The sequence below is a fragment of the Cherax quadricarinatus genome, chromosome 61, assembly GCF_038502225.1.
Source record: "Cherax quadricarinatus isolate ZL_2023a chromosome 61, ASM3850222v1, whole genome shotgun sequence".
NCBI lineage: Eukaryota > Metazoa > Arthropoda > Malacostraca > Decapoda > Parastacidae > Cherax > Cherax quadricarinatus.
The window spans coordinates 3,019,648-3,047,642 of NC_091352.1; the positions used below are offsets into that span (position 1 = coordinate 3,019,648).

At 45.4% G+C, this 27,995-nt stretch overlaps 1 protein-coding gene across 2 annotated transcripts; it reads right to left on the minus strand.

The window, feature by feature from the left end:
• Positions 1-716: 716 nt before the first annotated feature.
• LOC128699522 (SET domain-containing protein SmydA-8) lies at positions 717-27,926 on the minus strand. Of its 2 annotated transcripts, none has more exons than XM_070098138.1 (9): positions 14,575-14,701; positions 12,634-12,868; positions 11,972-12,129; positions 11,527-11,685; positions 4,886-5,054; positions 4,063-4,188; positions 2,706-2,978; positions 2,347-2,550; positions 717-1,693 (listed from the first exon to the last, which is right to left on the minus strand). In XM_070098138.1, exons 2-9 carry the CDS (start codon positions 12,853-12,855, stop codon positions 1,337-1,339), a joined length of 1,668 nt encoding a protein of 555 aa, XP_069954239.1. In that variant the 5' UTR covers positions 12,856-12,868; positions 14,575-14,701; the 3' UTR covers positions 717-1,336. The 2 variants fall into 2 exon arrangements, with proteins under 2 accessions (XP_069954239.1, XP_069954240.1); XM_070098139.1 differs by lacking the exon at positions 14,575-14,701 and adding an exon at positions 27,796-27,926 and having other exon boundaries at positions 1,324-1,693.
• Positions 27,927-27,995: the final 69 nt, after the last annotated feature.

A 27,995-nucleotide genomic window follows, 5' to 3' on the forward strand; every position in this document is an offset into this window, starting at 1 on the left:
CTGCCCACGCCCAGGGTGGGCAGATTCACTTGCCCACGTCCAGGGTAGGAAGATTCTTCTGCCCACGTCCAGGGTGGGCAGACATTCCTGCCCATGTCCTTGGTGGGCAAACTCTCATGTCCAAGTGCATGGTGGGCAGACTCTCCTGCCCACGTCCAGGGTGGACAGACTCTCCTACCTACGTCCAGGGTGGGCAGACCCTCCTGCCCAGGTCCAGGGTAGGCAGACTCTTCTGCCAGCATGCAGGGTGGGCAGACTCTCCTGCCCACGTCCAGGGTGGGCAGACTCTTCTGCCCACGTCCAGGATGGGCAGACGGTGAATGAAATAGCGCATCACCGAGAAATCTGCAGATCACAGACACGGTGCAGATTCTCTTAATGGAACGTCGACCGTCCCTGCGTGGATCTTCACTGAATCATTGACCAAGCTGCACACAGAGCGAGACCTGTCTCTTTGTCCTCGTGGGCACGCCATCTAGACACCATCACTGTTACATTCGTGAGGAGAGCGCTAAACCCACATGGGTCGCATAACCCGGAGAAGGGAGAGCAGTCAGATTCGATCCAAGGACAGGTCTTCATACCGGACTGCTGGAAGCAGCGATCAATGCGGCTCACCATCTCGCAGCCCTTAAACTCCATCACCAACAATAATAACTACAACAACAGCAACCGCCCTATAATTAAAAAAAAAAAAAAGAAAAATCATCACATAATTGTTTTTTTATTTTTTTATTTGAAAAATGCCTTTTAATCTTTATTAACTTCACTTGTTACTCTGGACATTTCCTACACAGGCAGGAGATGCCACATTAATTGCAGTTTATTACCATTATTAGGCTTTTCATAAGAGACGGAACAGGAGACAGTAGTCAAGATAAGATTCGTTGTGGAACAGGCTTTTATCTGGGACAACGTTTCGCTCTCTGTAGACCTTTATCAAGTAATGATAAAGCTCTTCACAGATTTAACGTTGTCCCAACAGAAGCAACTTGTCTTGTCTTCGCAGAGACTGGTTAAACTTTAGTGCTCGGGAGATCATCTACGTTCATGTAATTGACAATTATCTGTTCTAGATTCAAGAGGATGAACTCCAACTCTTCGTCCCACCTTGTAACTCTCCACCGACGTACAACTGGCAAATCTGTTGTTTAAGCCAATGTTTTTGCTATAGTTATATTTAATCTCTCCAGTCAATCCTTCCTAACTCTCTACCTTTCCTGATCTAGTTCATCCCCTCCAGCACATCAGCATCATTCTTTTCTTCTCACTACTATATTCCTGTCCCTCTTTTTGTGATAGTTAATTTCTGACTTTCTTTCCCTGTCTTTCTCCCTCACACCAATCCCACAGCCAGCATCCACTTGCCGATCCTAATGACCTCCTGCTCACAGGTCAGGTACAATTGACCCTCTGGGGTGTCCTCTGCTTCGTGTCTGAAGATCTCCGTTGCTTTCTTGAGTAGCGCCTTAGAGAGGAGCATCCTTTTTTTGAGCTGCTGGGTTGTTATCTTCCTCTGGCCGAAGTAGCGCTGGGCGTTCTGTAGAATGGTCTTGTGGTACTCGTAGAAGGTGAGTCCGACGTATGGGATGGTCTGAGCGGTAGATGGGTCCAGACGGGAACACACGGTGAGGAATTCCTTGCAGGCTTTCTCCTTCTTGGCGATCTCCAGCCAATGGGCTTCGTCCTTCTCCTGTAGGTGAGTTAGACATTGCTTTAGGTTAGGTAAGATTCCCCAGTAAACAGGACAACTGCCTTCTGACGCGGGTGTTAGTCATATGACAACCTTCCCTCTCCCTCCCCGACGGAGCTTGCCAGTCCACCCCTAAAAAAATTAAAACTAACATCGTTTGACGTTGGTACTGACGTTTTGAGTTAGACCTGTACTTAAGTTGTTAAATTTTATCAACTATATTGCTGCAGTTCACTTTACCAAAAACATCAAGAATACTTTAACCCATGAAATGGGAATTGAAGAAAACGTGTAGTGTATGTATAGTGAGTCTTGCTATGTATAGTGAGAGATGCACAGTCTTGCTATGTATAGTGAGAGTCTTGCTATGTATAGTGAGAGATGCACAGGTTTGCTATCTATACACTTGTAGCGCTCTATGACCTTTGTGGTTTAATTTTTAGTTTCAACTGTATTAATAACAATAATGGTGTATACACATGGTGTGCAAAATATACATTTATAATGTAGTAAGACTCAACAGAATCATGTGTGACGTAATATGACAGGGAAATACAGCCATTTTTTCCCACACTGTAATGTAACTATTATATAGGGTAGGGGAGTTCCACACAGTATGCATACTCAAGTCTGTTTAATAAGGTTTCTCTCACCGTCTCTGCAGCCTTCTCCTTGGACCTGCCATACAGCTGTAGTAGTGAGTGCTTGACGGCATGGAGGTGGTAGTGGTTGCTGTGGACTCTCGACACCCACTCCTTCTGCAGCGCCTCCAGCGTGTCAATGGTAGGGCCTGCCAGAGCCATCTCCACAGCGGCACCCAGTGCCAGGTTGGTCCGTAGTACCTCCTCAACGCTCACCTGTTCAGGGGACACACGAACACATAATGTCGCCTCAGCTAGGCATTCTTAAACAGGTGAGGACAAATGTAAGGTCCCATGTGAGAGACTTGACAGAAAAGTTTACAAAATAGAGAAGCACTGTAGCAAGCCTGACAGTGTCCCCCCACACTGACCTGGTGTGAGCAGGCCTGGCAGGTCCACGGAGCCAGGTCATCCAGGGGGTTAGTAGGCAGGACAAGCTTGGAGCAGCGACGGCAGACGAGGGCCGAGAAGTACGTGTCAAGTTCAGTGGGGTCAGCGCAGCGCTGACATGTACACGAGAGTAACTTACTCTGACGAAGGTGGTCCCGCCTCGCCCGTGTTCCCCACAGGATATCTGTGTAAATGGCTGTGATGGGTTCCCCACGTCTGATGGGATCTGATGCCCTGAGGGTCAGCTGATTGTCCTGTCACAACAGAGAGATGTTACGGGAGTTATAATAACATACAGACATGCATATAAGTAATAATAATAATAATAACAATAAAACTTATTTCTACAAGTACGTGATACAATTCGTACAGACCATAGCTAACATAAGTGACGTATTATATAGAAAGCCCCTGGTTATGCAGAGAATTTCAGGCAACTTAAGTTAATTTTGTCTTCAGGATGCCACCCACACCAGTCGGCTAATAACCAAGTACCTAGTTACTGCTAGGTGAACAGAAACAGCAGGTGTCTTAAAGGAAACACGCCCCAGTGTTTTCATCCGTACTAGGGATCGAACCACGGACCTTAATGTGTGAGATGAGTGCGCTACCAACCTTATCAACGGCAATTACCTTCTAATGCTGTATTTTGTCCCACAGGATGGTCCTAATGATGCCTTTTATCTTACACTTAGTGCTTTACATGAATATAAGAATAATCAGGGCTATAATAATCAGCGTATGCCATATGGCATACGCTGTCAGTGGCCCTATGAACCCCAACACCACCAATAACATAAGAATATCCAACTACAAATTCAACCATTGTGGACAAATAGTGACACTTATTATTTAAACCTTAAATAACACTGATTCCGAATGTGACTGGGTTGTGTACCTGCCAATTTGCAAATTCTAATGCAAAAGTGGAAGCTGTTGTACACAGTACTTGGGAAGGATAAGGAACAGGGGAGGATGTCTGGCTGGTGTCAGCCAGCCCACACACATCTACCAAGGCTAGTTGGTAAGTTTATTCAGGTATACACAAATACAGTTACATAGATTATCATACATAGCAGCATATGTGTAGAGAACCTGGGATAACTCAAAAGAAGTCAGAGTGACTTATTTCCATTGAGGTCCTTTATTTCCATTGATGGATGGACTAGTGTGTTTTTCTCAAGTGTGATGCCAGACACACGTATAATGACACATATACAAGTATAATAGCAAATACACAAGTATTAATAAAATTACAAGTTACATAACAAGCTTTTCCTGTTTGTATATGACTACTGTGTTTGTGTTCGACACATGCATCAGCAGATGTTGCCTTACCTTGAAGACAGGCTTGGTGTTGGGCATGCAAGAGTGGGTAGACAGGGATGCCATGGGGTAGAGTGCTTGTACCTCCCCGTAAGCTGTCTTGGTAGGCACCTGGTTGATCTGCAACACTCCCAGCACCTACGAGCAACACATGGCAACGTTAGTGGTACATGTCGAGTACCTTCAACATCCAGAAGTATATATATTCAGGGCCACAGGTATGTGTATACATATCCATGTCATGTGCTTCATATATCTTGTCCATAATCGCTCACATGTTATGGATAGCTAACTTAGACGATATTTCGGTTCTTGATATATCATTGTTTTGACCAATTGTGAACCATTATAAATGTGAACCAGTATAATGGTACAATACTGGACCAGTATAATGGTACCGCACTGGACCAGTATAATGGTACCGCACTGGACCAGTATAATGATACAATACTGGACCAGTATAATGGTATAATACTGGACCAGTATAATGGTACCGTACTGGACCAGTATAATGGTACCGTACTGGACCAGTATAATGGTACCGTACTGGACCAGTATAATGGTACCGTACTGGACCAGTATAATGGTACCGTACTGGACCAGTATAATGGTACCGTACTGGACCAGTATAATGGTACCGTACTGGACCAGTATAATGGTACCGTACTGGGCCCGTATAATGGTCCAGTACTGGACCAATATAATGGTCCAGTACTGGACCATAACTCGTACTCTGGAAAGGTTGTAAAAATGAGTTTTGGGAGATATTAACCATGTGTGTACTGACTGTATGTCAACCACGTGTTTACCGACTGTCAACCACGTGCGTACTGACCGCGTGTATAGCAGCTTCAGACCCATCCACACCCGGGTACTGGTGGATCTTGAAAGTGTTTCTGAGAAGATGAACTACGTCGTGACCAACACACCTCGGGTACCTGCTGTTGAATCTCTCTGTACACATCCTCCAGCGCCTCGGATCACGACCAGCCAACACCAAGCATCTACAAATGGAGTTGGAACACTTAAGTAGATAGATCACGACTAGCCAACACCAAATATTATTATTATTTTTATTATAATCCAAAAGAAGCGCTAAACCACAAGGGCTTCAACACCAAACATAAATTAGGCCATTTTACATTACGGTAGATAATACACATGAGTAGATAAAATAAACGTAGGCCTATATGCAACAATCTTGTATCAATATTGATGAGAGGTTTTGCCTGCTCAGCTGGCTTCTTCAGTTGAAATACAGAGGAGATAACAGTTGTAGATATGAGGTGATCAGTCCCTCAGTTTTGGTGTGTGCTCAGTTCAAGAGTTGGAGGAGGACTGATTACCTCAAACTTACCGAGGGGCTGATCACCAGGTTGAGGGACTGATCACCAGGTTGAGGGACTGATCACCAGGTTGAGGGACTGATCACCAGGTTGAGGGACTGATCACAAGGTTGAGGGACCGACCACCAGGTTGAGGGACTGATCACCAAGTTGAGAGACTGATCACCAGGTTGAGAGACTGATCACCAGGTTGAGGGACTGATCACCAGGTTGAGGGACTGATCACCAGGTTGAGGGACTGATCACCAGGTTGAGAGACTGATCACCAGGTTGAGAGACTGATCACCAGGTTGAGAGACTGATCACCAGGTTGAGGGACTGATCACCAGGTTGAGGGACTGATCACCAGGTTGAGAGACTGATCACCAGGTTGAGGGACTGATCACCAGGTTGAGGGACTGATCACCAGGTTGAGGGACTGATCACCAGGTTGAGGGACTGATCACCAGGTTGAGGGACTGATCACCAGGTTGAGGGACTGACCACCAGGTTGAGGGACTGATCACCAGGTTGAGGGACTGATCACCAGGTTGAGGGACTGATCACCAGGTTGAGGGACTGATCACCAGGTTGAGGGACTGATCACCAGGTTGAGGGACTGATCACCAGGTTGAGAGACTGATCACCAGGTTGAGGGACTGATCACCAGGTTGAGGGACTGATCACCAGGTTGAGGGACTGATCACCAGGTTGAGGGACTGATCACCAGGTTGAGAGACTGATCACCAGGTTGAGGGACTGATCACCAGGTTGAGGGACTGATCACCAGGTTGAGGGACTGATCACCAGGTTGAGGGACTGATCACCAGGTTGAGGGACTGATCACCAGGTTGAGGGACTGATCACCAGGTTGAGGGACTGATCACCAGGTACTGATCACCAGGGACTGATCACCAGGTAGGGACTGATCACCAGGATGAGGGACTGAGGACCAGGATGAGGAACTGACCACCAAGCTGAGGGACTGAGGGACTGACCACCAGAACTGAGGGACTGACCACCAGGCTGAGGGACTGACCACCAGGTTGGGGGACTGATCACCAGGTTGAGGGACTGATCACCAGGTTGAGAGACTGATCACCAGGTTGAGGGACTGATCACCAGGTTGAGGGACTGATCACCAGGTTGAGGGACTGATCACCAGGTTGAGGGACTGATCACCAGGTTGAGGGACTGATCACCAGGTTGAGGGACTGATCACCAGGTTGAGGGACTGATCACCAGGTTGAGGGACTGATCACCAGGTTGAGGGACTGATCACCAGGTTGAGGGACTGATCACCAGGTTGAGGGACTGATCACCAGGTTGAGGGACTGATCACCAGGTTGAGGGACTGATCACCAGGTTGAGGGACTGATCACCAGGTTGAGGGACTGATCACCAGGTTGAGGGACTGATCACCAGGTTGAGGGACTGATCTCCAGGTTGAGGGACTGAGAGGGACTGATCACCAGGTTGAGGGACTGATCACCAGCTTGAGGGACTGATCACCAGCTTGAGGGACTGATCACCAGCTTGAGGGACTGATCACCAGGTTGAGGGACTGATCACCAGGTTGAGGGACTGATCATCAGGTTGAGGGACTGATCACCAGGCTGAGGGACTGATCACTAGGTTGAGGGACTGATCACCAGGCTGAGGGACTGACGATCAGGCTGAGGGACTGGTCACCAGGTTGAGGGACTGATCACCAGGCTGAGGGACTGATCACCAGGTTGACTGATCACCAGGTTGAGGGACTGATCACCAGGTTGAGGGACTGATCACCAGGTTGAGGGACTGATCACCAGGTTGAGGGACTGATCACCAGGTTGAGGGACTGATCACCAGGTTGAGGGACTGATCACCAGGTTGAGGGACTGATCACCAGGTTGAGGGACTGATCACCAGGTTGAGGGACTGATCACCAGGTTGAGGGACTGATCACCAGGTTGAGGGACTGATCACCAGGTTGAGGGACTGATCACCAGGTTGAGGGACTGATCACCAGGTTGAGGGACTGATCACCAGGTTGAGGGACTGATCACCAGGTTGAGGGACTGATCACCAGGTTGAGGGACTGATCACCAGGTTGAGGGACTGATCACCAGGTTGAGAGACTGATCACCAGGTTGAGGGACTGATCACCAGGTTGAGGGACTGATCACCAGGTTGAGGGACTGATCACCAGGTTGAGGGACTGATCACCAGGTTGAGGGACTGATCACCAGGTTGAGGGACTGATCACCAGGTTGAGGGACTGATCACCAGGTTGAGGGACTGATCACCAGGTTGAGAGACTGAGGGACTGATCACCAGGTTGAGGGACTGATCACCAGGTTGAGGGACTGATCACCACTGATCACCAGGTTGAGGGACTGGTCACCAGGTTGAGGGACTGATCACCAGGTTGAGGGACTGATCACCAGGTTGAGGGACTGATCACTGATGAGGGACTGATCACCAGGTTGAGGGACCAGGTTGAGGGACTGATCACCAGGTTGAGGGACTGATCACCAGGTTGAGGGACTGATCACCAGGTTGAGGGACTGATCACCAGGTTGAGGACTGATCACTGACTGATCACCAGGTTGAGAGACTGATCACCAGGTTGAGGGACTGACCACCAGGTTGTGGGACTGAACACCATGTTGAGGGACTGATCACCAGGTTGAGGGACTGATCACCAGGTTGAGGGACTGACCACCAGGTTGAGGGACTGATCACCAGGTTGAGGGACTGATCACCAGGTTGAGGGACTGATCACCAGGTTGAGGGACTGATCACCAGGTTGAGGGACTGATCACCAGGTTGAGGGACTGATCACCAGGTTGAGGGACTGATCACCAGGTTGAGGGACTGATCACCAGGTTGAGGGACTGATCACCAGGTTGAGGGACTGATCACCAGGTTGAGGGACTGATCACCAGGTTGAGGGACTGATCACCAGGTTGAGGGACTGATCACCAGGCTGAGGGACTGATGACCAGGTTGAGGAACTGACCACCAAGCTGAGGGACTGACCACCAAACTGAGGGACTGACCACCAGGCTGAGGGACTGACCAGCAGGCTGAGGGACTGACCACCAGGTTGAGGGACTGATCACCAGGCTGAGGGACTGATCACCAGCTTGAGGGACTGATCACCAGGTTGAGGGACTGATCACCAGGTTGAGAGACTGACTGCCAGACTGAGGGACTGATTACCAAATTGAGGGACTGACCATCAGGTTGGGGGACTGATCACCAGGTTGAGGGACTGATCACCAGGATGAGAGACTGATTACCAGGTTGAGGGACTGATCACCAGGTTGAGGGATTAATCACAAGGTTAAGGGACTGATCGCCAGACTGAGGGACTGATTACCAGATTGAAGGACTGACCATCAGGTTGAGAGACTGACCACCAGGTTGAGGGACTGATCACCAGGCTGAGGGACTGACCACCAGGTTGAGGGACTGATCACCAGGCTAAGGGACTGATCACCAGGTTGAGGAACTGACCACCAGGCTGAGGGACTGACCATCAGGTTGAGGGACTGATCACCAGGTTGAGGGACTGCTCACCAGGCTGAGGGACTGGCCACCAGGTTGAGGGACTGACCACCAGGTTGAGGGACTGATCACCAGGCTGAGGGACTGATCACCAGGTTGAGGGACTGACCACCAGGCTGAGGGACTGACCATCAGGTTGAGAGACTGATCACCAGGTTGAGGGACTGCTCACCAGGCTGAGGGACTGACCACCAGGTTGAGGGACTGACCACTAGGTTGAGGGACTGATCACATTAACATCTCCATACAAAGCAGGTGAAATCGCAGAACTAGAGAGTGTACAGAGATCCTTTACTGCACGTATAAGTTCTGTCAAGCACCTTGACTACTGGGAACGCTTGGAAGCACTTGACTTGTACTTGTTGGAACGCAGGAGGGAGAGATATATCATAATCTACACTTGGAAAATCTTGGAAGGAATGGTCCCAAATCTGCACACAGAAATCACTCCCTACGAAAGTAAAAGACTGGGCAGGCGATGCAAAATGCCGCCAATAAAAAGTAGGGGCGCCATTGGTACACTAAGAGAAAACACCATAAGTGTCCGGGGCCCAAAACTGTTCAACAGCCTCCCATCAAGCATTAGGGGAATTGCCAATAAACCCCTGGCTGCCTTCAAGAGAGAGCTGGACAGATACCCAAAGTCAGTGCCGGATCAGCCGGGCTGTGGCTCGTACGTCGGACTGCGTGCGGCCAGCAGTAACAGCCTAGTTGATCAGGCCCTGATCCATCGGGAGGCCTGGTCATGGACCGGGCCGCGGGGGCGTTGATCCCCGGAATAACCTCCAGGTAACCTCCAGGTAACCAGGCTGAGGGACTGATCACTAGGTTGAGGGACTGACCATCAGGTTGAGGGACTGATCACTAGGTTGAGGGACTGATCACCAGGTTGAGGGACTGATCACCACGTTTGGGGACTGATCACCAGGTCGAGGGACTGATCACCAGGCTGAGGGACTGATCACCAGGCTGAGGGACTGACCATCAGGTTGAGGGACTGATCACCAGGTTGAGAGACTGATCACCAGGTTGAGGGACTGATCACCAGGTTGAGGGACTGATCACCAGGTTGAGGGACTGATGACCAGGTTAAGGGACTGATCACCAGGTTGAGGGACTGATCACCAGCTTGAGGGACTGATCACCAGGCTGAGGGACTGACCATCAGGTTGAGGGACTGATCACCAGGTTGAGGGAATGATCACCACGTTTGGGGACTGCTCACCAGGTCGAGGGACTGATCACCAGGCTGAGGGACTATCAGGTTGAGGGACTGATAGCCAGGTTGAGGGACTGATCACCAGGTTGAGGGACTGATCACCAAGTTGAGGGACTGATCACCAGGTTGAGGGACTGATCACCAGGTTGAGGGACTGATCACCAGGTTGAGGGACTGATCACCAGGTTGAGGAACTGATCACCAGGTTGAGAGACTGATCACCAGGTTGAGGGACTGATAACCAGGTTGAGAGACTGATCACCAGGTTGAGGGACTGATCACCAGGTTGAGGGACTGATAACCAGGTTGAGAGACTGATCACCAGGTTGAGGGACTGATCACCAGGTTGAGGGACTGATCACCAGGTTGAGGGACTGATCACCAGGTTGAGGGACTGATCACCAGGTTGAGGGACTGATCACCAGGTTGAGGGACTGATCACCAGGTTGAGGGACTGATCACCAGGTTGAGGGACTGGGGTTACTGATCACCTGGTTGAGTGACTGATCACCAGGTTGAGTGACTGATCACCAGGTTGAGGGACTGATCACCAGGTTGAGGGACTGATCACCAGGTTGAGGGACTGATCACCAGGTTGAGGGACTGATCACCAGGTTGAGGGACTGACTGATCACCAGGTTGAGGGACTGATCACCAGGTTGAGGGACTGATCACCAGGTTGAGGGACTGATCACCAGGTTGAGGGACTGATCACCAGGTTGAGGGACTGATCACCAGGTTGAGGGACTGATCACCAGGTTGAGGGACTGATCACCAGGTTGAGGGACTGATCACCAGGTTGAGGGACTGATCACCAGGTTGAGGGACTGATCACCAGGTTGAGGGACTGATCACCAGGTTGAGGGACTGATCACCAGGTTGAGGGACTGATCACCAGGTTGAGGGACTGATCACCAGGTTGAGGGACTGATCACCAGGTTGAGGGACTGATCACCAGGTTGAGGGACTGATCACCAGGTTGAGGGACTGATCACCAGGTTGAGGGACTGACCACCAGGTTGAGGGACTGATCACCAGGTTGAGGGACTGATCACCAGGTTGAGGGACTGATCACCAGGTTGAGGGATAATATACATTATATAAACTGGGCCCCATTCATGGGGCGCAATACTGACCATGTGTGACCCTGCCTGGCTATGTGTGACCCTGCCTGGCCATGTTTGACTCTGGCTATATGTGACCCTGCCTGGCTATGTGTGATCCTGTCTGGCCATGTGTGACTCTGCCTGGCCATGTGTGATCCTGTCTGTCCATGTGTGACCCTGCCTGGCCATGTGTATCTCTGTCTGGCTATGTTTGACCCTGCCTGGCCATATGTGACCTTGTCTGGCCATGTATGAGGCATGTGAGAGGTACCTGAGGGCGGTGACGACCTCGTAGAGGTGGTGAGGTCCTCCATCAGCATCGTCTATATCGATGGTGACCCCGGCTGCTCTGGTGACCTCACACTCCGGCTGGTGGTCAGGGGTGTTCTCACACTTGGGCCCACATAGGGGCCACGAGCACCTCGAGCACCTAAGGGTTACAACACAGGGTCACATATCACACAAAACGAGGTCAAGAGATCACCTGAGGTGCATATAATATTCCTCTGGTTTATTAATAAATAAAAAAATATAAATATATAATATATATATATATATATATATATATATATATATATATATATATATATATATATATATATATATATATATATATATATATATATATATATATATATATATATATATATTTATATATATAAACTCTACGAACCAAGTAATTCTGGCTGCCTCTGGCACAGCCACTACTCTCTTACCTGTACCTTCCGGAGACCCTCCTGTAGCAGGCGAGACAGACAGGTTCCGTCTCCTGTTTTGGTCCCAACACCAGCGGCGCCTCCCTCAGGATGAAGTCGTCCACATCCAGGTCTCTGGATGCTACCAGTAAGCGACCCACCTCCTTGTTCTTGCTGACCTGCACCACAACCAGACACGTCTTAGATAGCCATCAAAGAGAGATGTGGTCTTGTCCAAGGCTTGAGTTGTGTCCATGGTTGGGAGTTATGTCCAAGACTGAAGGGTTGTGTCCAAGACTTAAAGACTGTGTCTAAGGCTAAGAATTGTGGCCAAACCTTTCATAACTTTAATTTTAGCTCTCTGTCTCACTGAGCTTTCAGCGAACTCTCAAAAATACTCACACACACACACACACACACACACACACACTCAAACATACACACACACACACACACGAAGTGGAATAGTCTGGAAAGTGACGTAGTGGAGGCAGGAACCATAAATAGTTTTAAGACGAGGTTTTATAAAGCTCGTGGAGCAGGAAGAGAGAGGACCTAGTAGTGACCAGTGAAGAGGCGGAACCAGGAACTATGACTCGACCCCTCCAACCACAATTAGGTAAGTACACACACACACACACACACACACACACACACACACACACACACACACATACACTTACCGTAAAGGGTCTACACTGATCCTTGTGTCCGGGCCATCCTTTCTTCTGACACTGTCTGCTACAGTAGTAAACACTGCGACACCCAGTACACTTGGTGTGTGCTTCACACCCACACCCACCACACTTCCCACCCACATCGCCATCCACACTGCCGCCCACATCGCCACCCACACGCCCTTCTATGGTTGCACCGTCCGCCATGTCGGTGGAAGCTTCGCCCATCCTCCGGCGGGACCTGAGGAAGAGTTACCATTTAACACGTTGAACAAAGCAATTTTTAACATTACACAGGTACCACCTAGTGGTAAATAGGTATCAAGCTCAGTTTCGCTCTGTGTAGCGTTATGTCACGTCATGTTTATGCCTCAAGAAATCGTAATGACACGATTGCAAACAAACCATACCCCCGGCCGGGCTTGAACCCGCGGTCATAGTCTCAAAACTCCAGCCCGTCGCGTTAGCCACTAGACCAGCTAGCCACAATAAGATTCATCCAACTAGGTATATTTCTACACCATAGGAAGGTTAGCACAGGCACCTCTGTGACCACAAATGCAAGTTTTTACAGACGAATCTCCAGCTAGCGTGGCCGTGACGAACTCTAGCTCAAGTCCCTTCACTGCCGTCAATTACGATTTCTTAAGTCATGTTGACGGCAGTGAAGGGACTTGAGCTAGAGTTCGTCACGGCCACGCTAGCTGGAGATTCGTCTGTAAAAACTTGCATTTGTGGTCACAGAGGTGCCTGTGCTAACCTTCCTATGGTGTAGAAATATACCTAGTTGGATGAATCTTATTGTGGCTAGCTGGTCTAGTGGCTAACGCGACGGGCTGGAGTTTTGAGACTCTATGACCGCGGGTTCAATCTCGGCCGGGGGTATGGTTTGTCATGTTTATATAGAGAGAACCGTACTAGCAATGCTCATGTCAGTAACCAACCTCACACACGCTATTAATATACATACACAGTAATTAAGAAGTTCCACATTACCCACCATTTTTTTTTTTTTGCACTTTCGAAATATAATTCACACTGCCGCCTCACATTTCCGGCATGATTATGAGGACGGAGGATCAAACCTACACCAGCAGTGTGGATGCTGTCATCCAGCCTCGCTCCCTGGGAGAGCATCACATCTCGAGGGTGGAACCTGCAGCATTCCCCAGCACTCAGCCACCCACACGGGTTTAGCCTTCCACATGAATATGGTTCTAACACTTATTTTGATAGCATGTATATAAATTTTTAATTTGGCTGATATCACCGATGATTATAGAAGAAAAGAAAAAAGCGATAATAAGAATAACAACAAGAAGAATAAACAGAAAAATAATGATAATAATGCAAATAATAAAATAAAGAAGAGAGAAATGAAAAGATGGAGGAGAAAGTGAGAAATTTGGATTATTCGTAGAACCAAGAAAGTCAAACAATATTACTTATATACATTAACTTGCTTATTTCTGTATAAAAAAAATTACTGAGTTTTAAGTATTCTTTCTTAATTGGGTTTTAAACCTATCTACTGTGCACTACCCGCCAGGAATACTTTAATACCTAATACAGTGAATAATGTGAACTATGTATATATATACACTGACAGACAAACATCTCTTATTATTTTTGCTGTTGTAATATTGGTTTATAGTTTCAATTAAGAGTATTTTATAAATTATATCAAAATTTGTATTATCTTCACCAAAACTCTCATGTAACTTGTATCATTAACCACAAATTCACTGGTTATTATATATATATCTATATATATATATATATATATATATATATATATATATATATATATATATATATATATATATAAAACAAAAAGGATCTAGTTTTTCGATGACAGACTCGGTGGGTTGTTACTGGGTCACAGTTTTCACTCCGCTGCAGCGTCTACCCTGGTGTATGAGTGCTGGGAGTCCTCCCTAGGCCTACCTGACAGTGCTGAGCCTCAGCAGGTAGCGAGGGTCAGCAGGGACACACACACATGGCACTCTAGACAGCGTCCACGACGCAGCACAACACACAAGTCACCCCTCTCCTTCCTACTTCTACGTCTGGCTGGCACCCACCTTGGCATCGGGAATCGTCTTGACGTTGTCTTACCGCACGGTTTACGTGGTTTATGTCACCCTTTCCACTAAATGTAAACTAACAACTCTTCCTTTTGTTGAGTTGGTCACGTGTATAAGTTTTGGTATTTATATTAATCACAGAAGTTCATCAAACTCTCTCTCTCTCTCTCTCTCTCTCTCTCTCTCTCTCTCTCTCTCTCTCTCTCTCTCTCTCTCTCTCTCTCTCTCTCTCTCTCTCTCTCTCTCACTTACTCTCTACTCCAATACTGAAAACAATAATTAAGAAATTAAATTTCTCATTTGCCCCCCAAAAAATATATATAAATATTTTTTCTGGTCAGGTCTCCCGTTTTCTGTTGTCCTCGGCGTCACATCTATGACTCTACCTCCAACTTAGTGACTCTTTATAGATAATTTTAGAAATAGGTTCCTGGGTGACATCATGGGCAGGAAGATGTGTTGATGTGCTGTTAGTACCTCTGTTTTCACATATATTTAACCTTGATTGCAGAATACATACACTGAGAGATGTATATTCTGTGTATAATACATGTGGAAAATTTTTTAATTTTCCGAAACTATAGTGCCTAATAGGTGTTTAATGTGTCTATATGGGTCAAAAATGTATTTGAAAATAAGAGTAGAACCAAGAGCTCCCTTTGCGCATGCGCGGATGTGCGGGGGGGAGTGGCGGGTTTGTTTTGAAGGTGGAGAGGAAGCGGAAAAGGCATGGTACCACGAAATTGGCATTCACGGCGGCCTAAGGATTAATATAGGCCTCATTTCGTAATAGGAAGTGTCGTGACTGTTCCTAGTGGAGAGTGAGGGAACGTGATTTACGGGACCACGATAATAGAGTGGTAAAAGGTGATTACGGGTAGGACCGGGGGTGACTGACGCGTCGTCCTGGACTGAGCCCCGGGAAAATTACCCTTGGTTTAATCATCACTCATCGGTCTCAGATCTTAATGGAGTGATCTCTAATGTGTATAATAATTTGAGTCATTAAATCGTCTTGTGAATTGTAATGTAATTAAGGATAATAACGCTAAGTTAAGAGAATATGTGAAGTGAAATAAGTCGTTTGCTCCGAGTGAACACGCTAGACCTCGTTGTTAACGAGACGAGGAAAGGGAAACTCCTTGAGTCACGACGTCTAAAGCAGGACAAACCAGCGGATACCTCGTCCTGCTGGAATGAGAATCGTGTCGGTGTAGCAGGACATCGAAAATGAGATGGTGAATCAAGAAATGAGGAATATCAATCACCCACAGTTAAGTAACCCTTCTAGTTATAGCAACCTTAGACTGGCCAGTGGTGGTATGTTATAATTAGATAGGTTATGAGTGATCCAGCTACATCAAGTGACCACCAGAGAACATCTGGTAAGTAGTGGGATTATGTACAAATGTTTTCCTTGACGGATGTATCCAGGTGTATCCTACCCCCCTCCCCTTCATTCAGCTAAACTAATATAATCTATACAGTCCACAATTAATTAGTAGCACCGTACTTGTGGGTGCTACCCAATCCATACTGGTCTCGGATAGATATGGATAAGATTGTGAGGTCGAGGGGACCACTTGGTGCGACCAGGGGTGGTTAAGTTTTCTCACATGTCTACACGGGGTGACTACGGTAAACAATATGATTGTCTCCCAATGAGATTACTGGTATGTATATAATGTTGAGGTACATACAGGTAAGCACCCTAGAAAATTTTCCATATCTGCCCGTTGGTCCTTCGAAAACGGATGCAATCAGTGAAAAAATTAATTGAATTAATTACTTAATAATTAAGTGACTGATTGAAGGAAGTGGGTGTAGGGTGCACAAGTTTAATCGATCGTGTGATGGATGACAATTAGCCCAATTAATTGCTAGCACATGTGTGGCTAGGATTTATACAAGAGTAAAGTGCAAGAATTACTCTTATAAGGCGCCTACTTAAGTTGTATAATCAGTGATTAATAATTCTCTAACCATGACTGGATCTAATGGAGTTAATGTGGCTGACAAGTCCGTGAATTTTAGAGTAATGAAAGCATCATTACAGGCTATTAAAAGCCATGTGACGAAGGCATTTGATTTAGTGAATCAAAGAACCGTGAACCCTAATGAATTAAAGTTATATTTAGATGCTTTAGAGAGTAGATTTGATTGGTACAAATTGTGGTTTAAAGACTGTGAAAGAGATCTGCTAGAGAATTGTGCAGATGGAATGGAAATGAATGTTTTAATTAATCAACATTACGAATTGGAAGAAAAACTGTCTTGTAAAAGTAAGGCTTTGAATAAATTAAAGGGTGTAAGCCAGGCAGTTGATCAACCTATTAATGCAAAGGGTGTGTTTGCCAAAACCTCCGTAGTACGGTCTGGAGGAAATCAGACTAGGTCGGCAGGAATTAATTGTTCAATTGCAGACCAGTCAGCCAAACAGTTCTAAGGATATAACACATAATGACTCTGAAGTATCTGTCAAGCCTCAAAAGGGAAAAATAATCCCAGTGGTAATAATCATAGTTAAGAGTTAAATAGGCACATATCAAGTCAGGAATCAGTAATAGTGGTTCCTCACATCAAGGTAAGAGGAATAAGTACCTCAGTAAGTGTAACCCAGTTAATAAGAGGTCAGGCAAGGAAAAGAGAGACTGCCTTTTCTGCCAGGGTACTCATTTCACTAAAAATTGTAATGCCTGTAATTCATGGGATATTAAAGTGGAAAGAATGAAAGAACTTGACAGATTTATCAGATGTCTAGACAATCATAATGTAAAGGATTGTCATACCAAATTGAACAGTTGCTATCAATGCAACAAGGGAAAGCACCATACAGTTATGTGCAGGGTTGTATGTGATTCTTATAATAATGGTGACAATAATGATAATGTTAATAACCCTGACACTACAGTGACTGATGTAAAGGTTGCAGCTAATGGCAATAATGATGGCCTAGCTGAGGTAGCCTTGACGGTGTTGGATGTAAAAATTCAGGATAAAGGGCATAAATCCAAAACCATACGGCGTCACTCTCCTCAACACTGGTACGGGCCATGTAATATATGGCAGACTACCGCCTAGTAATAATGACTAGAGGAAGTAGTGAATACGGTCACGGTGTCTTACTCATGAAAGGTCAACCCAGTACAAGTATTCTTCTATCGAGAATGATGTTGAACCAGTCTAATTTGTGGGAGCTGGACAGCATAGGGATTAATGTAAATGAGGAAAGTCCAAATGATTCCTTTACTCAGGAACAATACCTGAAGGATGTTAAATGTGAATCTGGACATTACTGGGTGCGACTTCCGTGGAAGCTTGACCGTCCAGAATTACCTACTAATTATAGGATGGCGTATGGACAGTTAAAGGGCCCAGCTCTGCGAACTGAGCAAGACACCAAAATTGTTGACTGCTTATAATGATATAATTAATAAGCAGTTAAATAATAAATTGTTCTTACTTCAGGCGACGATAAATGCACACCTTAAATGCACAGGCGGTCCACTGAGCGAAGTAATTGGGTAAATAATCTTATGTGGACAATTTCCGGGTGTGACGTCAACTGAAGAGGAACTAATGAGGATATGTGAAGGGGTTAATGAAATAATGAAGAAATGTGCTGGGACTGACTTGGGATACTGAGAGACTTGTTATTGTTAAAGTCTCAAAATTCCAGTATGCCCAATAAATTAATCCAGGGAGCATAGGCTTATGCCCCTGAGAGAATGGAACACTAATTAGTCCATTTTGAGGGATCAATAAATACAGATGGCCATGGAGTTGGTGCCTATATGCAGTAATGTGCTGGGGCTGACTTGGGATACTGAGAGACTTGTTATTGGTAAAGTCTCAAAATTCCAGTATGCCCAATAACTTAATCCAGGGAGCATAGGCTTATGCCCCTGAGAGAATGGAACACCAATTAGTCCATTTTGAGGGATCAATAAATATAGATGGCCATGGAGTTGGTGCCTGTATGCAGTAATGTGCTGGGGCTGACTTGGGATACTGAGAGACTTGTTATTGGTAAAGTCTCAAAATTCCAGTATGCCCAATAACTTAATCCAGGGAGCATAGGCTTATGCCCCTGAGAGAATGGAACACCAATTAGTCCATTTTGAGAGTTCAATAAATATGGGTGGCCAGTGAAGATGGAAAAAATTGTACTCCACATTATGTAAGTCGTCTAGCAACGACCTCCGCCCGGCCGCAGTGTGGAAAATTTTTTAATTTTCCGAAACTATAGTGCCTAATAGGTGTTTAATGTGTCTATATGGGTCAAAAATGTATTTGAAAATAAGAGTAGAACCAAGAGCTCCCTTTGCGCATGCGCGGATGTGCGGGGGGGAGTGGCGGGTTTGTTTTGAAGGTGGAGAGGAAGCGGAAAAGGCATGGTACCACGAAATTGGCATTCACGGCGGCCTAAGGATTAATATAGGCCTCATTTCGTAATAGGAAGTGTCGTGACTGTTCCTAGTGGAGAGTGAGGGAACGTGATTTACGGGACCACGATAATAGAGTGGTAAAAGGTGATTACGGGTAGGACCGGGGGTGACTGACGCGTCGTCCTGGACTGAGCCCCGGGAAAATTACCCTTGGTTTAATCATCACTCATCGGTCTCAGATCTTAATGGAGTGATCTCTAATGTGTATAATAATTTGAGTCATTAAATCGTCTTGTGAATTGTAATGTAATTAAGGATAATAACGCTAAGTTAAGAGAATATGTGAAGTGAAATAAGTCGTTTGCTCCGAGTGAACACGCTAGACCTCGTTGTTAACGAGACGAGGAAAGGGAAACTCCTTGAGTCACGACGTCTAAAGCAGGACAAACCAGCGGATACCTCGTCCTGCTGGAATGAGAATCGTGTCGGTGTAGCAGGACATCGAAAATGAGATGGTGAATCAAGAAATGAGGAATATCAATCACCCACAGTTAAGTAACCCTTCTAGTTATAGCAACCTTAGACTGGCCAGTGGTGGTATGTTATAATTAGATAGGTTATGAGTGATCCAGCTACATCAAGTGACCACCAGAGAACATCTGGTAAGTAGTGGGATTATGTACAAATGTTTTCCTTGACGGATGTATCCAGGTGTATCCTACCCCCCTCCCCTTCATTCAGCTAAACTAATATAATCTATACAGTCCACAATTAATTAGTAGCACCGTACTTGTGGGTGCTACCCAATCCATACTGGTCTCGGATAGATATGGATAAGATTGTGAGGTCGAGGGGACCACTTGGTGCGACCAGGGGTGGTTAAGTTTTCTCACATGTCTACACGGGGTGACTACGGTAAACAATATGATTGTCTCCCAATGAGATTACTGGTATGTATATAATGTTGAGGTACATACAGGTAAGCACCCTAGAAAATTTTCCATAATACACATTGAGGTGTAAGTTTATTTAGGTATAGATCCACATAAGTATAATTATCACACATATGAATTATCTAATTTTTAAAGGGGGGGGTGGAAGGGTAAGCCAGTGGAAGGCCTCGGTCAGATGACCAAAAGCTCCATATGGGGGTCATCATATAACCAAGACCCGCGTAAGCAAACACTTGTCCTGTTTCTTGACAAACCTTACCTGACCTATCCTATTACATGTGTATAAATTACCTAGGATAACTGAGTGGCGCATGTATCAGTATATATATATATATATATATATATATATATATATATATATATATATATATATATATATATATATATATATATATATATATATATATATATATGTCGTGCCGAATATGTAAAACTGGTCAATTAGCAAGAACTCATTTAAAATTGAGTCTTTTCTAAAATTTTCTCTTATACGTTTAAAGATATATTTTTTTCATTAATGTTAATGTAAAAATTTTTAATTTTGCTCCAAAAGGATCTTAGAAAACTTACCTAACCTTATTATAACAAGAACAATTTATTTTAGCCTAACCCAACTAAATATATTTTAAATACCTTTACAGTAATTTAGTACTAAAGAAACACAATCAAATATATTTTTTTCGTTAGGTTCAGAATGATTTTGGCGAAATTATTGCATACACAAATTTTCACTTGTCCTATATGGCAAGATGAGCGTTGCTATTTAAGCCAAGATCGCAAGTTCTGCCTATTCGGCACGACATACTACTATATAGAAAGTCCCTTATTATGTAGAGCATTGCCCGCAAATTAGGTCAATTTTGTCCCCAGGATGCGACCCACACCAGTCTACTAACACCCAGGTACCTATTTTACTGATGAGTGAACATGGACAGCAGGTGTCTTAAAGAGACATGCCCTAATGTTTCCAGCCGTACCGGGAATCGAACGTCGGACCTCAGTGTGTGAGGTGAGTGCGCTACCAGTCTACCACTCAGACAAGGTGAATTATGAACATTTTCAAGGTTTAGCAAACCTGGTCCAGGGTTGTGTTGTGCAGGTCTTCGTTATAACACTGACCAGCCAGTGTTGACGAGCTGGTCTGCTGACAGTGTTGACGAGCTGGTCTGCTGACAGTTTGTTAGGTAAGACACATATGCAGCAGTTAGACAACTTTATTCCGAAACATTTCGCCTACACAGTAGGCTTCTTCAGTCGAATACAGAAAGTAGGCAGGAACAGTAGAGATGTGAAGACGATGTAATCAGTCCATCACCCTTAAAGTCGTAGAATTTGAGGTTGTCAGTCCCTCGGCCTGGAGAAGTTCAGTTCCATAGTCAGGAACTATCTGAAGATCAAGCGACAGTGCGGAGACTTAAATACTGTCGGAAGGAGAGGTGCAGGGTAGTAGTAGTAGTAGTAGTAGTGAGAGGCCACTGAGAGGTCATGTCCCTCTCAGATCCAACACTTCTCACTTGAAAAGCTTGTCCAAGGTGTTTTCTGTACCAAGATGCCACGTGTTGCAGTGTCTGACAAGATGAACATCAAAATGGTATACAATACCGACAGGTTGTTAGGTAGGTCTTCACATCTCTACTGTTCCTGCCTACTTTCTGTATTCGACTGAAGAAGCCTACTGTGTAGGCGAAACGTTTCGGAATAAAGTTGTCTAACTGTTGCATATGTGTCCTACCTAACAACCTGTCGGTATTGTATACCATTTTGATGTTCATCTTGTCAGACACTGCAACACGTGGCATCTTGGTACAGAAAACACCTTGGACAAGCTTTTCAAGTGAGAAGTGTTGGATCTGAGAGGGACATGACCTCTCAGTGGCCTCTCACTACTACTACTACTACTACTACTACTACCCTGCACCTCTCCTTCCGACAGTATTTAAGTCTCCGCACTGTCGCTTGATCTTCAGGGAGGGACTCTTCGACTGGCTTCTGCACTGGCAAGACGTACCTGCTCCTGCTCCTGGTTGGGAGGATCAGACCTCGACACTCAGCAATTGGAACAGGCAAGAGAAGAGGAATTCTTCATCCCGCTCCAGGACTTGGTGCGTAGCTGGCTGCCTGCCCCTGGGCAGACAGTTGGCCTCTGCACTCTTGTAGCTGGGTGAAGTCTTCCCTACTCTCTCCCTGCGATCCCCGTTGGGGAGGGGAACCTGTACCAGCGTCGTCTTCACCTTCATGCACGATGAGCTACGCAAATCGTGTCAAGATCAAGCCAACAAGTGGTACCGTTGATGATTCAACGAAGATTGCTCTTGCAACTGCTGTTCAAGGAACACTGCAAGTTAAATTCAACGCCATTTTGTCTCTGAAAGAAGCATTCATTGGTGTGTGTCACGACGATGCTGAAGCAGAGAAGCTACTCACTACAGATGCCACCACTACACTCACTGCTCAAGGGTTTACTGTTATGTCATCTCCTGCCCTCAAGGCCAGGAAATCAGTATTCCTCAAAAAACTGGACAAGATTCTGACGTCTCAATCGCCTGCAGAACTCAAGACATCCATCGAGACGCAAAATACTTGGGCTACTGTTGACAGCATCACAAAAATCCCGAATGCATCGTCCATGCTCAAGGTCACCTTCACCGACGTCAACATGGCTGCCACTGCTCTGACTGAAGGTCTTGCTGTTTACTACTACTTCATCAGTCCAACCTACATCGAAGCAGAGAGATATCAGTACATCCAACACTGCTGGAACTGTTATTCTTACCATCACACCACCAAAGCATGTCCAGTAAAAGACAAGAAGTTCTGCACTACATGTGGTAGTGAGGGACACACCTTCAGTTCCTGCACCGCTGCTACTCCACCACAACCATCGTGTTTAAACTGTAAGAGCAACGACCACCATACACTGGCAGCAAAATGTCCTACACGTAAGGATATTGTGAAGAAAACACAAGAAGCAGCAAAGAAAAAACCTACTAGCAACACACCAACGTATGCAGCAATTGCAAAGATCCAAGCTAATACTACGAAATTACTTCAAGCTACTACTCAGCCAGCCTCCACCATCATCACTCCTCCAGCATGTGACGTAACCAAGATCCACTACTGTCTACTATACGCTCACATGCAAAATATGGCTGCACCTGGATCTTTTAACTCTACCATCAACGAGTTATTTGCACTAAATAATATGCCATCATTTATATTCCCAGCATCTCCACCTTCGGAAGAAATACTCAAATTTACCAAGGACCTAATCAACACTTCTGCATCAGCAGCTCCAACACCACCAACCCCTAGTGACGTCACTCCAGCAACGTCCAATGAGAAGTCTCCATCGCCTCCACTCCTCAAAGAAACCGACCAATCAGAAGCCTTTCCACCAGAAACATCTTCCCATTCGTCCATTGAAGAAGAAGAAGAAGAAGAAGATGAAGATGTAAATGTACATTCACCAGCACCAATAATACCATCTCAAGACCCAAGATATGATACTGTACCAGAAGAAGAAAAATACCATTATGTTAGATGGTACAACGTATCTTTCTGTACCACAGTAAATTATCCTCAGGACATGGAGCCAGCTGAACTAAAATCTCGCCTCATCAACAAGACAGTCAAGTATGTCGTTGGACCTTCTAAAGAAGCTGATCCCGTTAATCTTTCCACCATTATGGCAAATCTTGACCTTTGGTGTAAAACTCCTCAATATGAACACTCCTTAACTCGCCTCATGATAATTCCTCTCCAACGCTTTAAACAACTCAAAAATGGAACTTGCCTCTCCAAGGACACTTTCTTCGTCAAAAAACGCCACAATTCCAAGTAACCACCAAGCCATTATGTAATGACCAATCAACGTTGAGCCCCTCCCTTGTCGCCTGCAGCCACCAATCACCATCAAGAAGCAGAAATCTTCCATCCAGCAAGTTGCAGTCAGCTCCTGCAGAGTTCCTGTTGTCTACATCGTCTTTCATCATCGTCATTCAGGCTTAGCAGTTGGGTTTAGTCCTGACTCTTCTCTCTTCGACTCAAGACATTCCTCTCACCGTCTATTCTTCGCACTGTCCCCACTTGCCCCTCGCCCCTCGTGGGTCCTTACCTGTGAGTCCTATCGTATCGTGATCTTCAGATAGTTCCTGACTATGGAACTGAACTTCTCCAGGCCGAGGGACTGACAACCTCAAATTCTACGACTTTAAGGGTGATGGACTGATTACATCGTCTTCACATCTCTACTGTTCCTGCCTACTTTCTGTATTCAACTGAAGAAGCCTACTGTGTAGGCGAAACGTTTCGGAATAAAGTTGTCTAACTGTTGCATATGTGTCTTACCTAACAACCTGTCGGTATTGTATACCATTTTGATGTTTATCTTGTCAGACACTGCAACACGTGGCATCTTGGTACAGAAAACACCTTGGACAAGCTTTTCAAGTGAGAAGTGTTGGATCTGAGAGGGACATGACCTCTCAGTGGCCTCTCACTACTACTACTACTACTACTACTACCCTGCACCTCTCCTTCCGACAGTATTTAAGTCTCCGCACTGTCGCTTGATCTTCAGATAGTTCCTGACTATGGAACTGAACTTCTCCAGGCCGAGGGACTGACAACCTCAAATTCTACGACTTTAAGGGTGATGGACTGATTACATCGTCTTCACATCTCTACTGTTCCTGCCTACTTTCTGTATTCGACTAAAGAAGCCTACTGTGTAGGCGAAACGTTTCGGAATAAAGTTGTCTAACTGTTGCATATGTGTCTTACCTAACAACCTGTCGGTATTGTATACCATTTTGATGTTCAACCTGCTGACAGTGTTGACGAGCTGGTCTGCTGACATTGTTGACGAGCTGGTCTGCTGACAGTGGCTTTAATGAGTTATCCTGGGTTACTGACCCTCCGGGTTAATAAGCCAGACATCTTCCGTGGAGGTGGAGGTCCCTGTCGTGGGGGAGGTGGTGGTGGTGGGCACCCCACAGGAGGGGTGAGGTGGGGAAGGTTGGGGTGAACTGTCCACGTGGGTGAAGGTTTATATATAAACATAACTTGAGAGTAGACACCCGCAGCCAGGGAGGGAGGTGAAGGAGAGACGGTGGTGAGGGAGGGAGGTGAGGGAGAGACGGTGGTGAGGGAGGGAGGTGAGGGAGAGACGGTGGTGAGGGAGGGAGGTGAGGGACGGTGGAGAGAGCAGACACAATGAGAGGAAGATAGACGGATAGACAGTGTAGTAATGAGGAAGATAAGAAGGCTTGGAAAAGTACAGATCAATAAGGAAAATGAAAATGGATAAAAATAAAAGAAAATGGGACGTGGATAGGAAAACGGGAATTATTGAAAAATATCAAAATAAAGAAAATGGGATATGAATGTCAATATTTTTAGAGCGTAGACTGAGGAAAACATAATAAACATGACATAATTTTTGGGTGAGTTAGACGAAAGGAACTTATGTAACTGAGACCCGCATCAGGAAACACTTGTCCTGCTTCCCGACAAACATCATACCTACTTAAAGTGGTTCCCAAACTTTTTCAGCTTGTTACCCAATTTAACATGCCACATAAAGCATGTTACCCCTTTCACAAAATGTTGTTATTATTGATATATATGGCTAAACGTGAACGTATACAGCCTCGCATACTCTGCTAATCCTAGCAAAACCATTGAAAACGTAAGAACCACACATACATTATATATAAAATTAATAATAGCTACAAATGCACAGTAACAGTGGGTAAATACTAACTATATACTGCACAGGGCAGTACACATACATACCAGCTTATGTCTACCTCGGCTGATGCTCACAGATAAACTGACAGTGTGAAATAGAGGCAGCCTCAGGAAGTGAGTGACGCGTACTGGACAGGTCGATCTGGGCTACTGAGTGACTTTTGTCCTGAAGCATACTTGTCAAAATACTTTTGGGTTTCCACACACTTAGCTATATATTTCTTCTTTTCTAATACTGTATATTAGTTTTTGATGTTTATTGTTATTTGGTTTAACTTTATTACTTACTTATAATAGGTTTACTTTACAACTTTATATACTAAGACAAAGTTAACAATAATCCTCATACCGGGTACCGCATTGTTTTCTTGATTTTCAGAATTCATAACTTTTTTTCTGTCACCCCTCCATTACCCCCCAAAAATGGTTAAATTACCCCCAGGGGGTAATTTACCCCCAGTTTGGGAACCACTGCCTACTTACCATCGTTCAACACACATGACGTTGTCTATATATAACTCATTACGATTGTGACCAGACATAAACATGTACATAGTTCATTATCAACTGTAACTTGTTCAGTTATCAGAATGTTGCAGTCCAGTCCCTGAACCTATTATGTATTCACCTACTTATGACTGCAGGGGTCGATTGACAGTTCCTGACTCCTCTGTAGAGATGCAGTCCCTGGACCCATTATATGCCTCTAATGTTGAGATACACTCCCTGGACCCATTATGTATCTGTTATGTTCATGAACAGTCTCTGGACCCATTATGTGTCTTTGTAATGTTGAGGCACAGTTTCTAATCCCAATACGTGCCTGTCATATTGAGGGAGTCTCTAGACCCATTATGTGCCTCTGTAATCTTCTGAGGAACAGGCTAGCAATTTTAGGAGGGTGAGATTGTGTTTTCCTGGTGAGGACAAGAGAGGGTGAAGAACTCGACCCAAAATAACACGAGGTGGACACAGCGCCCGGAACACAGTAGCAGCAGCCAATCACTGCCACTGAATCTCAGGCTTTAAATAAACCATTAGCTAATCACAGCCACCGTCTCTCACGCTCTAAACATATTAGCTAATCACGGCCACCGTCTGTCAGGTATTAAACCAACTATTAGCCAATCACAGCCAGGATCTCACAGGCATACACACACCAAGAGTCAACCCGGTTTCAGGCTACACACGGACTATCAATCAATCATGGTCTTTCATGATACACACAAACCATCAATTAACCACGGTCTCTCAGACCATATCTCGGTCACAGCTATCGTCCCTCGGGGAATGGAAAGTAATCAGCCTTTATCTGAGGATGGGAAGGGTAGCTCCAGCTCCCGTTAGGTTAGGTTAGGTAAGGTTCGTCAGGAAACAGGACAAATGTTTCCTGACGCGGGTCTTAGTCAGATGATGACCCGCCTTTGGAGCTTTTGGTCATCTGACCGAGGCCTTCCTCTGGCTTACCGGTCCACCCCTTTAAAAATTATGGTCATTTATAACCAGTCTATAGTTATATCCAGCTCCCGGTATCAACAGCCCTTCACCAGTATCAACGTCATGCATAACGTCAAGTGTTTTATCAAGATTCCAAGTCAACACCAGTTCTTATTAAATTTTCCTGCTTTACACTGTAGAATTTTTAGTGCATTAATTTATTTCGAAGCCCAGGATGTCACCCATAACATTTGACTAATACCACCCAGGTACTTGTTTGCTGCTAGGTTAACAGGGACAGCAGGTGAATGGAGACCTGCCCATTCCTTTCATTTCGCTCAGGATTGAACTCGGATCCTCTGGTTTATGAGCCAAAAACGCTAACACAGAATTATGAGTCGCCTAATTATCTTTTCTTCTATGTACTAGTAAGTTTTATGAGGTTATTCACCAATTTCGGGTTCCATCAATCACTAACAGCTATGTTGAGAGCAAGTGAGTGAGTGAATGGGCAAGTAAAAGAGTAAGGGATACAAGTGAGTGCGTACTCACCAAATTGTGTTTAGTCTCTGCTCCTGGCCCCGTTTCTTAGCGTGAGTGCGTCTGTATCAAGAAAGCAGGGTGAGGTGGAACCTACAAGACTGAAGATATATTTAGCATGATAGGTCCTTGGCAAGCGCTCGAAATTTACCAGGCACACTAGATTTCTGTAAGCAAGCAAGCGTGCACGCACACACACACATTATATATAT